The sequence below is a fragment of the Juglans regia genome, chromosome 7 (genome assembly GCF_001411555.2).
Source record: "Juglans regia cultivar Chandler chromosome 7, Walnut 2.0, whole genome shotgun sequence".
Classification (NCBI taxonomy): domain Eukaryota; kingdom Viridiplantae; phylum Streptophyta; class Magnoliopsida; order Fagales; family Juglandaceae; genus Juglans; species Juglans regia.
In genome coordinates this window covers 5,680,606-5,699,055 of record NC_049907.1, presented here as the reverse complement: position 1 = coordinate 5,699,055, position 18,450 = coordinate 5,680,606, and the positions used below count along the sequence as shown (strand labels likewise).

General features: G+C 36.1%; 1 protein-coding gene across 1 annotated transcript; it reads right to left on the bottom strand.

The window, feature by feature from the left end:
* Positions 1-8,579: 8,579 nt before the first annotated feature.
* LOC118343761 (receptor like protein 21-like) lies at positions 8,580-18,069 on the bottom strand. Its single transcript, XM_035691384.1, has 7 exons — positions 17,681-18,069; positions 17,481-17,555; positions 17,311-17,397; positions 13,180-13,335; positions 12,295-12,453; positions 11,770-11,844; positions 8,580-11,049 (listed from the first exon to the last, which is right to left on the bottom strand). Exons 1-7 carry the CDS (start codon positions 18,045-18,047, stop codon positions 8,831-8,833), a joined length of 3,138 nt encoding a protein of 1,045 aa, XP_035547277.1. The 5' UTR covers positions 18,048-18,069; the 3' UTR covers positions 8,580-8,830.
* Positions 18,070-18,450: the final 381 nt, after the last annotated feature.

Below are 18,450 nucleotides of genomic sequence, written 5' to 3'. Positions count from 1 at the left end.
GCAAAACGGAGATTATGTATTTGAACCCAAAAAGATTCTGAAGTAAACTGCACCTCACTTTGGGAAAGCTCCCCCTCAAACTCTTTTAATCATATAAGGTGATGATCAAAAGACCAAGATCTTCCCTGTGTGACCTTTTGCTTATCTGAGTACAGTTGAAACTCAAGAAGAAACCGGTTGATGCCAAATTCTTTAAATGTTATCCATCCTGATGTGTTCCAAACCTTTGCCATGGTGGTCTTGAAGGCTTTTTGGTTTGCAGTCTTGTCATTGAGTATCATTGCCAAAAGACAATGACTGCCTCTAATCTTGGTTGGTAAAACTGTTTCATCTGTCAGTGTTTAAACCTGTTGTTCTTCATCTATTAACTTCAAAGAACCCAAACGTTGTGTGATATCATCGGCCATGGATTTTGACTCTATAGACTATCGTCCAAGAGACACAAGCTTTGTCAAGAGACTAAGTAGAAACCTCACCCTTCAGAAGGAGAGGACCAAAGGGTCGATTATATGAGATGAGATAGTTTTATGAGTTCACGTTAATTTATTTCTAAATATTGCTTTAGCTGTTATGATGACATGCCCATGCACGACCCAATTTTTCTTGCAAATATTTTGAATTGCAAGGAAAATAAACTTCTTGTTAATAAAACTATTTGCAACAAGAATTGTAGTTGGTAATATCAAGTAGTTTGCAACAAAAGCCCAGATGTTGTCACTGAATATAAAATCCAACGAAACTTTTTCGTTGCTAATCCTTAACAAAAACCTTGCAATTAACTTTTTAGTATTTGTCACAGAAACTTTTATTACAACTTAATTCAATGTTAATTATTTGTAGGAACAAATTTCATTGGAAATAATCATATTTCGTTCCAACTATTAGATTATTTACATGGAGTTAATTCTCCTTGGAAAAACTACGTATTTTCGTAGCAAATGAAGTTTTTTTTTTGCAAGGATAAAAATAAAATCATTGCAAATACCCATTATTTAAAATAAAATTATCGTAGTTGTAAAAATCTTCATTGTAATTGATCATATCTCTAGCTTGTAGTGAAAACAGACCAATACTCCACCAAGAGATTTGAGATTAGGTTTAAGATGGATTGGTTCGAATAGAGATTTTGGCTCAGTTAGGTCAATTACCTCGAACAGCCTCAATCGTGACAAGTTTGGTCGCCATTGTTTCCGTCACTAAACTAATGGGATTGGTTCAAAGGACTAGTTATAAAGAAAAATATTTCTAATTACTGAAAACACTATCATCATCAAATAGAATGAAAAGTATAACTGAACACCAAGTTTCATATTTGATCATAATAAATAATGTTCATAATTAAATGCATACACAATAAGCTGTTATCACTATCATGACATTTCCATGGAAAGTCCATCTAATGACATATTGACGACCTTTTTAAGAAAATAAAAAATATAATAATAACACGATTTTATAAGATCCTCAATTAAACTTGGAGCATTTTGTTGCCAATAAGTATTAATATGAAGATGACTACTCGCACCGAAAAAAGAACGTGGCTTAAGATACAAAGAACCATGTAAGGAAAACCCTCGATTTATTTCATATAATTTTGAGGTACTTTCATTCGAACGATGTGTTGTTGTTGGATATGACTCGTATATTTGGGCACAACTTATTAATTTTTCTAATTTATACTTGTAACACCCCGCTTCTCCTTTCTAACATAAGCAAATTTGACTGCGAGCCTCGTTATGCGTGTTGAATCTCGATGACGTGTTTATAAAGATATTATGTGATTTAAATCATCTTGAAAACTCTAATTAATTAGATGATTTTATTCTCTTAAAGATATTAAATAAGACTTCATCATTTTATTAATAATAAATGAATATTATTTTATAAACTAGAGCTTAGTTTAAATAATATTCTATCTTATTTCCTTTTAGTGCTTTTAAGTTAAATCGGTGTTTAATCTTTTACTGTTAGATCGTTACGAAGATCCCAAGATGAAGGGCCTGTATTAAATACCCAAGCCCTCTCTCTTTCTCCCTCACTTTTCCCTTTCCCTTCTCTCTCCTCCTCTCTCCCTCAGCTGACGCGTACGCTGCTCCCTCCCTTAGCCGATTCTCCCTCAGCCTAGCCCGGCGACACCGTGCGCCGCCCGGCCTCACCGCCACCATCACTAGCCTCCTCTCAAGTCAGCAAGCTCCCACCACCGAACCCAACCTCCACCTCAATGCCACCCTCTCCCACGCATTCTCGCATCTCCTCACGCACGGGTTCACCATGCGTATCTCCTAGCGCCGCTGTACGCGGCCACTCAGGCCACCGAGCACCACCACGAGCACCCCTGACCTCCCCCTTCCTCCTCCCTTTGACCCGAAGTCGGTAGCCCCTTCCTTAGCCGCACGAAGCTCCTCCAACGCACAGGCTCTCCATACCCACGGCCGAGCTCTGCCTCCCACGGCCACCGCACCACCACCAGAGGCTTCTCCTCCCACCAACGACCTTCCCTAGCCACCCCCATGTCCAGCTGAGCCACCTAGCTTGTGAGTCCCCATATGATATGAGTAAGGGTAGGTGGTGTATGGGATCCCACATTGCTTGGGAAGGAGAAGTTCTTGCTCTTTATAAGGTTCTAATGGGGCTCCAATTGTATCATTGACTAGTCCTTTTAGAGTATAGGCCGTGTGGTTTGGGCCTTCTATTGGGGCTTTACAAATGGTATCAGAGCCTATTCCAACCAGAAATGTGGGACTTGAGCCGTGCCACCTATAATAGACGGGCCCGACGAGGACGTCGGGAATTTAAGGGGGGTAGATTGTGATACCCCATATGGATATGAGTAAGGGTAGGTGGTGTATGGGATCCCACATTGCTTGGGAATGAGAAGTTCTTGCTCTTTATAAGGTTCTAATGGGGCTCCAATTGTATCATTGACTAGTCCTTTTGGAGTATAGGGCGTGTGGTTTGGGCCTTCTATTGGGGCGTTACATAGCTCGCCCACTCTCTCTAACTCTCTCACGGACTCTCCCTTACACACGGCCTAGATCCGCCGTCTTAGGCCGCCGTGCCGCCCCTACCTCGCCACCATAGCTCCACCAGCAACCACCTGAGCTCCTCCATGGCCAGCCACGACTGACCAAGCTCCCCCTCCATTTCCATGCTTTGAGACACACGGGTTCCCCTTGGAAACCTACAGCTCTGCCGTGTTTTGCCACCCCAACCACCATGAGACCACCCTCAGCCTCCCTTGGCCTCCCCTAGCCTAGCCTTAAGCCCAAACCGCCACTTTACGTGGTAGACAACCACCATACATGGTGGACAGCCACTGTACGTGGCTAATCACCCCTATACATGGCTAGATACGCCGTGTTCCGCCCCTCGCCACCACCACGAGGCCACCATGAGCCCTTCCAAGACCACACCTAGCTATCCAAACGGCCAAACAGCCACCACGTAAGGTGAATAGCCACCGTACATGGGTTAGTCGCCACGTACTACCCTTCCGACGTCATCGACCGTGACGGTCAATGAGCAACGCACAGGTCACCCCTGACGATGGTATAACCCTTTATCCCTCGTTATTTATGTTAGATGTTAATTAGTTGTTTAGCTTGTGGACTGTGCTGTTAGTAATTGTGAAGTTCGCTGTGTATGCGAAGTGTTGGGCGAGTTGGAAGGTGTGCTGTGTAGTGTTGTGGACTGTGCTGTAATGGTGGTGTGGCGTCGTGTGGATTGGAAAGAGAGTGCACGTAAAGTGTACTCTTGTGGCTTAGTGTGGGATAAGGAGAGTATATGTAAAATATACTCTCCTGCGTAATGTGGAATGGGAAGAGTACACGTGGAGTGTACTCCATGAGATAAGGATGGTTGCCTATTTGATGAGCGTAGATTGTGATGGGTAGTGTAGGGAACTGTGGAACAGTGTGAGGGACCGTACTCACGATGAGTTAGGAGTTAGCGTAAGAGTGATGTAGTGGGATGTCAGGTGACATGACAAGGTCACGGTGTAGCTTGGGAGTAGTCTCGAGCTATATGATGTGACGATAAAGTGCAATTGTGAACAGGATCTTGTCGTGTTAAGTGTTGGGATGAACTATCAAGAGGGACGGGTAGCATGAAGAGTCATGCTAGCCGGGTTAGAGAAGGTTGGTATCGGAGTATGGCGCTTATTCATACAAGCCTGTGATCAGCGGGTTATATGTTGCTCTTAGGTGATAAAGGGATAAGGTACGAGTATAATCTGGTTAGATACATGTGCCGGATGGATTCGCCATATATAATGGGTAATCTGTCCTAAGCATGGTTACACGGTGCTTAAACCTCAAAGTTGGCTTAGAGCCGTGTGGCGTGTATGGATGAGAATGAGGATTTAGTGTGAGCTAAGATGCATGAAGGTAGTGACAGGTGTATTGTCTAGGATTGGGATGCGTGACTCCGTCAGTCGGAATCATGCGACGGAATGTGGTCAATAGGAAGAGTAAGACGAATGTCTTAGTTCTTAATCCTAAGGTGAATCATGGGTTCACTTTAGTGGATGAGCACTCGAGATAAGACCTTGAGTTTGGAAGAGGTAGTGACCCTAAATGGATCCCAAAGGTTTTAGAATAGTAAAGGGCACGTAAGAGCACGAGATAGAAGGAGAGTGTTTCAAGTGAAGTGTAGCTTATGTCTTCTAAGTTTAGTTGCTTATGTACTAGATAGAAAATGACATAAAGGTTATGTGTATGCATGTAGGTTGCCATCTGACATGCACATGAATGGACTGCATGATATGAAAGTAGCATGGAGTCTAGGTAAGTATTATGTTCATACTCTTTTAGAGTTTTCTAAAGGATATGAAATGAAAATGAAACGTTTTTCCTTTACGATGCCATACGAAATGACACAAAAGATGTTTTACAAAAGCATGCTAAGTGTTCAAAGGCATATGTATGTACGACCGTTCTTGGCAGCCCCTTTTTACGCAACCAAAGTATTAATTGTATGCATGTGAATGAATGACTATACGCAGTATCTATTGTATGTATTTTCTACGAAAAAAAATGTCGAGGCTGATGCCTCGTGCTTTAACTGATCCTTTAACTGACGCGAAGAAAGTGTTTTAAATGTCCCTACGAACTGATGTTTTATGGATGTCCCTATGAATTGATGCTTTATGAATGCCATGAAAGATGATGTTTAAGCTCTTGCTTTTTAAATGAAGTTTTTCCATGAATGAACTGTTAAATGAAATGGACTGAAATGACTGAACTGAAAGAAAGGACTGAAATGAAATGAACGTTTAATGCATGAAAATACGTAACGTTCATACGAATGAATGAAAAGGGCACCAAAGGACTGGATAGATTGCAATGTCGGGTAAATAGTACTAGTAGTGCACCCAGTGGTGCCTCTTGACTGAAAAGGGTTTCCAACCCATGGCCATAAGGGGAGTTTGGGTCCAAAAGATCGCTAACCCCAACACACAGGGCGTAACAGTGTATATCAGCCAAAGAAAGTGATAAGAAAGAATGTATAAATGTATGAATGCATCGCATTCTTTATGAAATGAAGGCATTGACGGGAGATACGTTTTACAAAAAGAAAATATTTTTTTTAAAAAAAGAAAAACCCCGCCTAGTGATGTTTTCAAAAGAAATGCACGTCTCATGTACGTATAGTATGTATGGAGTGATGAATACATGAATGAAAACCTATGTTAGTATATTTTAGCTGTATGAAGTAATGCTTACGAGTCAATGAATCATTTTAGTTTTTATGTATGCCCCTCCCCCCACAGGAATTGAATGAGCAGCACGCGTCAAGACGGACACGGCCCATAGGGAAGAGCACGGAAGTCTAGGCATGAGAGCTAATAGCTGTTTTTCGGGGTCTTCAGTTGTGTGTCAGCATGGGTATTTCAAGAATACAAGTTGAGTCTGATTGCTTGTTAGTGGTGGAGGCTCTGGAGCAAAATAAAATGGCTGGTTCTTTGCTGGGGTTGCTATATAAGGAAATTAAGTCTATTTCTTCTTGTTTTGTAGAGTGTTCTTTTGTTTATGTTCCTAGAGAAGGCAATAGGGCTGCTCATATTTTAGCTAGGTATGCTAAAAATGTGGATGACATCGCTATGTGGTGGGATTGTGTTCAGGACTTTATTTCTCAGGTCATTTGGCTTGATAATTGTCTGTAATCTCCTTTTATTAATGGAAGTTTGGTTTCTTATCAAAAAAAGAAAAAAAAAATGTATGAGAGGCCTTTTTATTTTAAGATTAATGTTTTCCGTTGTAAACTTCTTCTATTCTCAAAGCACATTTTGTGGCGCCCCCGACCCCCATGTAAGGAAACATGGGAATCGAGACGCTAGGATGGTGACAACACGGTCACGCATCCCAACGATAGTGCCAAGTGTGTGTGTACATGCAACGGTGTACAAAATAACGCAGCGGATTAGTCAACTAAGTACCAGGATTTAAATACAATCTAAACATCAGTAGAGGTTTAAAAAATATTTATACAGTCATCCAAAATTAAAAATACAATAGAGTGAAATAAAATAACTAACAAGTGATCCTAGATCACTACTCGGGCGGAGCCGTCTCCTCAGGCTCACCCTCATCCACCTCATCTGCAACAAAATCTGCGTCACCACAAAATGGTACCGCAGGTAAGTATAACCCAAATAACCACGTAATGGAAATGCATTAATACTACCAACATGCATGCATATAATGAAATATGCATTTTCCTCAAAACATCATTTTCCCCGAAAATGATTATTTTCCAACACACGCCAAAATCCCATTTGGCCCAAAATATCCGTAAATCATTTTTCCAGAAAATGGTTTACACAAAAATCCAACACACACTATTTTTTCAGAAAATAGTTCATTAACCTATTATCACTGTATGCACTATGGCCTCTCCTAGGGACCATCCGCACTTCCTGATTTCGTAGCGATGCTCAGTTCCGCGCCCGGCGCATACATGGCCAAGCATCCACACTACGCAACGAGCGATGCCAAGTTCCGCGCCCAGCGCGTACGTGGCCAGACATCCTCTAGTCCCCGCTAGCAGAAGGACCACAGAGTCGGCACGAGACCATCTTGTCCGATCCCATTGTCGCCCGGCGACAATCCAGGGGACGTTACTCAGTTTATTCCACTCCCGAGTAACCAGAGGAGCTCTACCGAGATAATGCCCCATCTCGGCTTGGGGTCGTGATACACACGCACCCAAAATCCATTCTCACATGAAAACCCAGTTTTCATAAACACATGAACATGAATGCACAACACGAAAACCCAGTTTCCTTTACAAACATGATCATGCATGCAAAATGCAATGTACATGAACAACAAAATATCCAAACCAATAATTACCAATCTAATCAAATCCAACCAAACAACTCCAATCACCAATCCACCTGACCCCCGAACTCCTCGGACTCAGTCCGGCATGTTCAACCAAATACAGTGAAATGAGTTAGTGTAAAAATACATTTAAATCACGAAAGTTCTTTGGAGAAATACTTACAGTGCAATATAGCAATTTCCGAAGGATCACGAAGCTGCAAGAAGTGACGTCTGAGCAACGCAATAGTGCAAAATACACTGTGGTCGTGGGTCACAAATACCCACTTTCAAACGGAGGCAAACGAAGACCCAAGATTGATAGGGTAGGGTCTAGGAAGGTCGGTGAAGCTAGTGGTGGAGGAGGTTGGCCGTGGGTGGCGGCGTGGGCGGCGGTAGAAGACCAAAAACACCCAAATCGGAAATGTTGTTTAAAATGCTTCACTGGTGACGGATCGGAGGTGGGATTGGGTCCAATGGGTTGCTAAGAGGTCGAGGATGAAGTGGTGTGAAGATGGTGGCCAATGGTGGTGTGACGACGGCGCAGCGGCGGAAAGAATGCCGCGGCTTCAATGGACTCGTGGTGGTTAACGGTGGCGCAAGGGAGGCTGAGATTGGAGAGGTGGCGTCGCCGATGGTTGGGGAAGCTAGGGAGCCGGGCGGTGTCGACCACCGCCGACGCACGGCGGTGGGCTGGGGAGGAGAAGGAACGGACGGAGGGAAAGGGGAGGGGGCTGGGTCGCGCAGGAGGGAAGGAAGGAGAAGAAGGAAAAGAAAAGAAAAGAAGAAGAAAAGAAAAAGAAAAGGAAAAGAAAAGAGGAAAAGAAAAAATGTAGGGAAAGAAATGAGGTTCAATCCTCATAACTTGGGTCACAAAAATGATCCAACTGAAACGATTTCAAAACCACAAGTTAAATAAAATAGTTCAAACGCAATGGTAAAGTGAAATTAAAATAATTAAATCCAATAGTAATTAATTTAGAATAAAGAGATTTTAAACGCATGACAATAATTAATAATAAGAAAGCACTTCAAAAATAATTTTCATAAAATTAAAAATCATAAAATAAACCCACTAAAAAAAAAATCCAACAATTTTAAAATAAGAGAATAAATTTTTGAATAAATAAAAATAATTCCTTCAGTAAAAATACACTAAAATACGGAGTGTTACACATTTTATTTTATAACGTAGAGTCTTGCACCCTCGGTATGGAAGTAAAAAGTTTTAAATCGAACGGTTATACCCATTGTCCTTTCTAAAATCATTTTATAAAAAATCCCACCACAAGGATGAACGTTACAATACTTGATTTATTTAATCCCGATTCACATAGAATGAAGAATTCCCAAATATGGAAAACCATCTCCATAGTCAAATAGAATAACAAGTTTAAGGGAACATCTCTTTCATATTTATGCCCAATAACTAATTATTCAAAATCAAATTCAAAGATAACCGACCATTATTACTATCATTAACGATGCCAAAAGAAAATCAATGTATCTTAATTACATAGACAATTTGACAACCTTTTTGAGGTATCAAAAGCAAAATAATAACAGGAGTATATAAGATCTTCCATTAAGTTGGAGCATCTTTGTAGCCAATAAAGGTTAATATAAAGAAGACTCATAACACTAAAGAAGAAAATGATGTAAGATACCGAGAAGCTTGTATGGAAGACCATAGGATCTACTTCATACCATTTTTTGTCACTTTCATTTGAAGATTGGGTTGGTGTTGGATCTAACTCTTTTATTTTGGCACAACTTTTATCTAGTGGTGGTCCGCAAAGAAATACGTTTCCTTCATAGCTGCTTTTCTCAAATGTTCCAAATTGTGCTTTCATATCTGGAACTTTACCTGATAGGTTGTTGTTGGCCACATTGAATACCTCAAGAAAGGTTAGATCAATCAATGCTGAAGGAATTTCTCCACTCAAACTATTATGAGAGAGGTCTAGACTTTCCAAGAGAGCCAATTTTGAGAATGTTGTTGGAATTTTACCAGTCAGGTGATTGTAAGATAAGTTTAGTGCACGCAATGAAGATATTTGGCCCAACGCAAGTGGGATGCTACCTGTTAGATTGTTGCATGAGAAATCCAATCCAGACATGTAACGAAGGATATAACCCTTATAAGAACTATGCCTATATTTGGTTACAAACTCAATCTCTACTTCTGCATCAATATATTCTTTATCTTCGAAGGAGTTAGCAACTTTGTCTGAGAAACCTTTATGTGTGTAAGGTAGATAACCCCTAGACATTGAAGAAGATTCTTCACGAGAATAGTCAAAACTACGTACCGTGATCTTCCCAAAATATATCTTGTAGAGGCATTGTGGTATGGTCCCAGAAAAAGCATTCTTGGAAAGATCCATTATGTTTATCATCTTTAACAAACATAACTGATTCGGAATTATACCAGTGAAATGATTGCCACTCAACAAAAGTACTTGTAACTGTTGAAGTTCTTTGATTTCAATAGAGATGACACCCGTAAATTTGTTATTTCTAATATCCAATGTCAAAAGAGATGAGGAATTGAAAAGAACTTTCGGTATTGATCCTGTGAATTTGTTCCCTTGCAAATATAGGTGTTCAAGATTTGGTAGATTCAAACAAAAGGGTAACAATCCCTTAAATAAGTTATGAGAAAGGTCTAAAGTACCTGTCATACTTAGTTCACATGGGATCTGACCATAAAAATCATTGTTAGCCATTATAAGAGTCTTGAAGTATGACGTGTTCCCAAGCCATCGGGGGATTGTACCTGAAATTTTGTTGTTGCTGATATCTAAATATAATAGTTTGCCAACAGTTGAATTCGGTACCAATGAGATACTTGTGAATTGATTACCATTCATTTGCAGAATTCTCTGGTTTGTCCCAACGAAAATTGTACCGTTAAAGCTGTTATAAGCAAGGTTCAAAAATTTCAATGACAAGCAACCTGTATTTAGTCCTCTTGGGACCCCGCCTGAGAAATGATTGAAAGACAAATCTAATACCTCCAAATAAAGCATGCCACTAATCGAGGAAGGAAGATTACCTTCAAGATTATTATTGGAAAGATTTAGGTATGCTAAATTTGGAAAAATCATGCCAATGTTTTCTTGAAGTTTTCCGTCCAAGTGATTGGTCGAGACATCCATCAAGGTAATATGCTTGTGGATGAATGATGGTAAATATAACTGACCCATAAAAGCGTTATTTTGAAGATCTAGCACGCGTAATCTTGTATTGTTTTCAATCAACCAATTTGGAAAGTTTCCTTTCAACTTACTGTGAGAAAGATCAACTGTAGCCAATTCATGCTGGACAAGAAGAAATTTCGGAATATTGTCGATGAGCTTGTTCAGACTACAGTTGGACAATTCAATGATCTTCAACTGAAACAAAGGGGACCAACCCATGGAGCCTTCAGTTTCTATTTCAACTTTATTGTTTTGGCCGTTGAATCTAAGAACCTCAAGCTTAGAGTAATTGGCAAATAAGTTGAATGAGAATATGCCCACGAACAGGTTATAACTAAAATCAATGTACTCGAGACTCATTCCGCTGGCTTCTACATATGATGATGAAGCATTTCCATTGAATTGGTTACCGGAAATATCTAACACCACAAAAGATGTCATATTGTTTAGGCATGGAGGTAGGATCCCCTCAAAGTAATTGTGAGATAGATCTAACACTTTAAGCTTCTTCAGTGCACAAAATTCTGTCAAAACAAATAGCATCGAAATTGATTATGCTCTACTCTAACAATCGGTCAGACCAATCACATTTATGTTCAATATAAAAAAATGGTCAATTCATAAGTAATTATAAACCATTAGGATAATGCTAACAAAGTGTAAAGGTCTGTGCAACAATAGTTTTGCAACAAATTGAGAAATGATTCCCAAGTACAAATTTGCACTGATATCCAAATTAATTCTCTAACTTGCATAGATTGGCCAGCTCTATAAGAGACATGGTGTCAAGTTTACCAACTAACTCTATAAAGATGGACTTCTTATGTTTTTTGCCAATCAATTAATTACCATGCACTATTTTGATACTTATTCTTGAACTTTGACTTATTCCCTCACCCCCCCTTTATATATATATATATATAAGACTTATAAGTGTAACTTTGATCATAATTGCTTTTAAGTATCAATTATACATTTGTAAAAAAATCAGCATTGATTTTATAACAAATATATATGTCTAAAGAGGCAGAAATATTCTTAATATTAACCCTAAGCATCTCCAATTAAATGAAAGTTGATAATTTCATATTTTTATGTGTATATTCTTGTTAAAACAATGGGTACTTGACAATGGAATTTTGAATTAAGGTCATAGTTACATTGTGTTCTTTATGTGTAGTGGATGCAAAAGATCCATAGAATACTAATTCTTCATGTCATCAGATGAGATAACTCTTTCTTACCTTGGATTGCTAGTCGTCCACCAAAATGATTACCTTGCAAGATAAGAACCTCCAAGTTTGTTAAATTTGCTACCTCTGCATAACAGTAAATTAAAAAAAGTAATCACATTTTAATTATAGCATAATAGAACTTGTTGTTATAACATATTTCATGCTGCCATTGCACAACCCCGTACAATCACCATTGAGTATCATCATTGCCTTAACGTCATGAATGATTTAGATTTAGATTATCAAATCAATGTGATGATTTCAAATTTTTTTTTTCTAAGTTAATATGAAATTCAAGTTTAAAATCTTGTCCAAATCTAAATAATGTTGACATTTGATTCCAAGCGGTACATACAAATGTAATTCACTTGTATCTCAAAGCCTACGAATCTATGCATTAAAATTATTGTTCAAATGCCAAAGAGAGAGATTAATTTTGGTAATGTTTTTTTTTTATAATTAACATGCATGCTATATATGTCATATATTATATACATGTAATCAGACAAATGACGTCCTAAAAAATTAACATACCCTTGGTTGAAAAGGATCCCGTCAACTGATTGTATTTAAGATTGAGAGTCTTAAGAGATTTGACTGCAACAATTGATTGAAGAAAACTAGTGTCGTTGAGTAAATTTTTACAAAGATCTAATATCTCCAGATTCTCCAATCTTGACAACATTTTCCAACCTGTAATTAAGTTATTAATTTAATTTTTTATGAAACGAAGAAAAAACCAATACAATTAGAATGAATATTAAGATAAAGCGTAGATGTATTATTACAATCCATCTTCAGAGCACACATTACTTTTGGTGGCTTCTCTGAGGGTATTTGAAGCAGTACTACTGCTTCAATTAATTAAAGAAAGAAAAAACAATTGGATGAAGTTGTTATGCGTAGTTGAATAAGAGCTTTAGACCCATGTAAATACAAGTGTAATTAAATGCATAGAAATAGGCTAGAAGCCCTCGGGAATTATTGAAATAATAGTAATAAAATAATATCATCTCTCTAGACAAACGGATTGCATAAAAAGTTTTTGTTTCCTAAAAAAATTAATTAAGTGGACTTGAAATTATAAGTGGGCTAAAGGCATATTCCTAAAAAAATTAATTAAGTGGACTTGAAAACATAAGTGGGTTAATATATCACATGTATACTTGAAAACTATGGGCACTTGAAAATTTAAGTGGGCTTTGGACCAGCATTGTTTGATATATAATAAGTGGCCGCATGCTTCAAATGCCAACCACAAACACTAATTCATCAATACGTAATCTAGCAAATATTTGGACAACATGACGTAATATTCAAGATTCACATAATTATTAAGTCCATTAGAAACGGTTTAAAACAAACATATATATGGATTATTGTGAGATCTAAATTAATTATCATTATCAATAATATTACCTTCACCTCCTCCTCGTAAATAATTCCCCGTAAGACTCAATGACGTAAGAGATGTAAGCCCACTTAGAGATGGTATGATGCTGTCATTAAAGCCATTGTCATCAAGATTCAATGTCTTCAGATTTCTCAATACGGATAGCCTTTCGAAAGTACCACCTTGCAAGAAAATAACTTTTATCAATTAATGTCCTTTAACAACAGAGTTAAATACACGTGCATGTAAGAATACTTATAAATACATAGATAATTAAAGCGACGTGCACCACGCGAATCTCAAAGCGGCAGACAAGTAGTACTGTTTAATTATCACTAGTATTTTGAATGTACTCTATGCATTAAAAGTATGACTAGTGCTAGGTTGCCACAAATTCATCGTCCTTTTTTTTTTTCAATTTTTTTTTTCATATTTTTTTTTATCATTTTTAAACATTTTTAAAAAATATAAAAAAATATCAATACACTAATTAATAGTTAATTCCTTAACTATTAAGTAAAAAAAAATTAAAATTAGATGTAAAAGTAGCATTTTCCTAAAAGTATTGTTCAAATGCCAATGAGAAGGATTAATAAAATGTTGGAAAATCGACATATAAATATATAGATCTTTGGTTGTAAACTCATTCCAAGTAACATTCAGATTTTTAAGAGATTTGATTGCAGCTAATGAATGAAAAACACTAGTCTCGCTAAGGGAAAAGAGCACAGAGTGTGAGGAACATCCAAAAATCTAGCTTACAGTACTTAATTCAGACTTTAAGAGAGCTAGTGGAAGGCCTTTTTGAGTTACTGGAGGATGATGAAATGATTGAATTTTCTATTACCCTCATGGAAGATATGGAAGAGAATTATGAATGAAATGGTGTTTAAAAATGTTTTTCTTCATCCAAATAATGCCATTGTCCAGCAAGCTAAACAGTTCATTGAGGAACTTAGCCAGATTCAGCAACAAACAAAGACGATCATACCCCTACTAATCTGCAATCACACAACTCTTGGGAAGCTCCACCAGGAGGCAGCTTGAAACTGAACTGAGATACAGCTCTAGACAAAATGTTGCTCATGCCTTGAGCAAAAATGCATTATGCATTATTGACTCTTATCACTTATTTGAAAGTTGTTCCTCAATGTATCCAAAGCTTTGGTTTAAAGGATACTCTTTTCATATATAAAAAATCACCTAATTATAATTAAGGAAAAGAAATTTTATATACGAGATTATAAATTAATATATAATATTCTGTACCATAACCACTCCTTGATGTACGCAAGTCCGTTAGAAACGGGTCAAAACAAGGATTGCAAATTAATAATATATATATGTATGTATGTATGTATGTATGTATTATACATACGGGAAGGAAGACTAGTACAATAGTGAGAAATATCTAATATCCCTAAGTTCTCCAACCTTAACAATATTTTCCAACCTGTAGTTAATTTATTAATTTATGTTATTATGAATACATAAGAAAGATTCAGACTTTTGGACAACATGATGACGTACGTAATAATCATATATAAATATATATAGGAATACGAATAATATTTTAAATCTAAAAAAAAAATATATATATATATATATAAAACATCCTAATTAAGCTGTAATTAATATTTTGAAATTATTAATATTTCATTCTAATACTATAAATTGATTAGTCAATATCTCAACTAAATTAATATTTCATTCTAATATCCCTAAATTAGTCTTTTGCCTCAACTCTATAAAAATATAACATAATAAGTGGTGTGAAAACACTAATTCAGGTTTTTGTTTCCTAAAAAAATTCGTCTTTCACTTACAAATAAATTAATGACGTGTGGTGTGAAAAAGTGTAGATTGAAAGCACAAATAATAAGCTAAAGTACCAATTGAATATTTAATAGCAAGGCGACTGCTATCGACAAGTCTAAAAATCAGCATACCTTTGGTTCCAAAAGATCGGCCCAACTCATAATTGAAAGCAAGATTGAGACTCTTAAAGAGATTTGATTGTAGCAATTGATTGAAAAAAATTAGTGTCGTTGAGAAAATTGACACTAAAATCTAATATCTCGAGATTCTTTAATCTTGACAACATTTTCCAACTTGTAGTTAATTTATTAATTTATGTTATTATGAATACATTAGAAATGGTTTAAAACAAACATATATGGATTCCTGTGAGAGAATTAATTATCACAAACATATAAACAAACATATATGGTTTAAAAATACATAAAAAAAAAAAAATTTATTTTAAAAGCACTAACGGGAGCCCCAGCGGAAGCTTCCAATGGTGGGAGTAGCACCGCTCTACATACATAAATACATATATATATATATATATATATAATGAAAAATACTATTTCTACATAAAGTTTCTATTGAATTGTATTTTCTTTTCTTTTTTTAATTTTTTTACTTAGAAATTAGTAATTAAAGAAGTATTTTTAAATGAATTTATGATTTTTTTTATTTTTAAAAAATATATAAATACTTTAAAAAAATGAAAGCAAAAAAGACAAAAATCATCATATAACTAGCTAGAGCTGAGAGTGATTAATTTCCTACGCGATACATCACAAAGCTGATTTGCTAGTTCTACATAACATTAAAAAAATGATAACATTTTAACTATAGCATAATAGAATTTGTTGTAATAACATATTTCATGCTGCCATTAGTATCAGTACTCGTGAGCATCTTCATTGCCTTAACGTCAATGATTTAGAATTAGATTATCAAATTAATGATTTCAAATTCTTTTGTTATTAAGCTAATATGAAATTCAAGTTTAAAATGTTGTCCAAACCTAAATAATTTTGGTATTTGATTCAAATAGAGTAGAGTATTTGTTGTTGTTAAGTCAAATTTAAGCTTATATTATGTTGCCAAGGCATGTAATGCCTAACATAACGTTAGGAGTTATGCATTTGGCCAATAAAGCCATTTGGCTGGGCTTAAATGTCCAGTCCTAGGTTACATGGAGGTGGATGTATAATATTTAGTAGCACCTCATCTCCATGTTAAGCATGACAAAAAAGGTGAAAATCTCTCTCTCAAGTGTGTCTCTCTAGTCTCAATATTTTAAGTTGTGGAACATATGGATGTTGTTCTGGCTTTCTGACGTTCTACCAAATAGCACACTGCACCATCGATGGGTTAATTTCGGATGAACAATGACAACAATGAAAATTAATAGAACAACTACACTAGATCTAAGATTTGCTGACAATGTAATACTACTTCCGTTGTATAATTTGATGTATTTTTCTAACATAAGCTAAAAATTGCATTCCTTCAGTTGGAAAGGATCCAGTCAATTCATTGCGAGCAAAATTCAAAATCTTTAAGGATTTGACCGCAATAATTGATTGAAACTAATTAGTGTTGTTTATAGAATTTTAACTAAGATCTAATTATACTAATTTTCAAGTTCTCTAATCATGCATGACAACATTTTCCAATATGTAGTTAATTTATTAATTTATTTTATTATGAAATAAAGAAAAAAAAATCATATAAGAATGTATTTAGAAGAAACTTAGTGATTTAGAACTTATAAACTAAATATGCAAGATTCAGACTTTTATTCATAATAAAGAATTGAAAATTAATAATCATGAATATATATATATTTATATATATATGAGAGTGAAAAAAAATAATGACAAATTAAACAAAGCAAAGATCAGGACTAGTGCTGCATGTAATTGAATAGTTTGGAGAACACGTACATTTAAGAAATCCAATATAAAGGCTAAAAAGGCTTATAACACGTCAATATTCATCTCTAGAAAAATTAGTTTAATTACATGCAGAAAAATCCCAATCAAAGCTAGAGCTTATTATATATATATATATATATATTTATATATGTGATCAACTAAAATCATAAGCACAAAAACACTTAAACTCGTAAGTACTATTAATTAGGGACAAATTTATATACGAGACTCATCAGTACCCTGAGTTTGGGGATGAAAGTGATCCATTCAGAAACGGTATAAATTAAAATGACTAAAAGCAATTAGGACCAAGAATTAATAATATAATAGTAGAATATAATTACCTTCAACATGATTTACTCCTTCATCTAACCAAAACATATTCCATGAAAGACTTAAATGTCATAAGGGATGTAAGGTTACTTAGAGATGGTATGATGCTGTAGGGAAAGTTATTCGAATCGAGGATCAATGTCTCCAAGTTTCTCAGTACCGCTAGCCTTTCGAAACCTGCAAATTAAATTAAGAAAATAACTTTTTTCAGTGTCCTTTTTTAAAACAAAATAAATTTATCAATTAAAGCTCTCACTTGCCTTGATTTGGGAGGGTACCATTGTAGCTATTGGAGCTTATATCCAGTGTGTTCAAATTTCTCAACGTAACTAATTCTACATTAATAATCCAAGTTGACGATAATATTATATATTAAAATTCCTCATTCCTCACAACATACGTACCTTCATCTGGTATGCAACCATCGATTGCATTAAAGGATAGATCAAGACTTCTTAACTCCTTGAAAGTCTCTCATAAAATTGCCCCATTTTGTAATAATATTCATCATCATAGTTATAACGAGGATCCTGCATTAAATTGTCGAGGGACAGTTCTATCAGATGACCTGTGGTGGAGTTGCACGTGACCCGCTCCCAATCACAACAATCACTCTTCTCATGGTCGACCCATGAAGGAAGATGATCATAGGCTGAATTATAAGCTCTGAGAGACGGAATCGATATGATAAGAAATGACTTCAAGTGAAGCAGACCAACTCTCTCTTCCTCCAAGCAACCCATGTACTCACGAGTTTGAACAAAAACTACTAAAACCCAAAGCAATGCCTTGATTGAGAAATAATATGGTAAGACACCCATATTCATTTCTATATAAAATCTGCTTGTTTTGGCTGCTCTATTGTGAGTATCGTGGCTTTCCACAACTCGAATATATATAAGAAAAATAGAACACGGGATTTAAGAGTAGTGTTAGAGTGGCTGAAATTGAAGTTAGGAGCTATATTGACTTGGACTAATTAATAATTAATTAGACCCATATCTTACGCATGCATGCAGTAGTGGAGATCACTAGTGCCTTAACTTCCACGTTTAGATAGATAAGGGTTGTCATTTTCCACATTGATGTTAAGACATAACTATAAATAATAAATCTACATATTTCATAAGCTGAACATTTTGAGATAAGTGGTGATTTCATATGGTATTATAATAGATGTCTTCAAGTTTTTGGAACAAATAGTAATTTTATATAATATCAGAGAAAAAG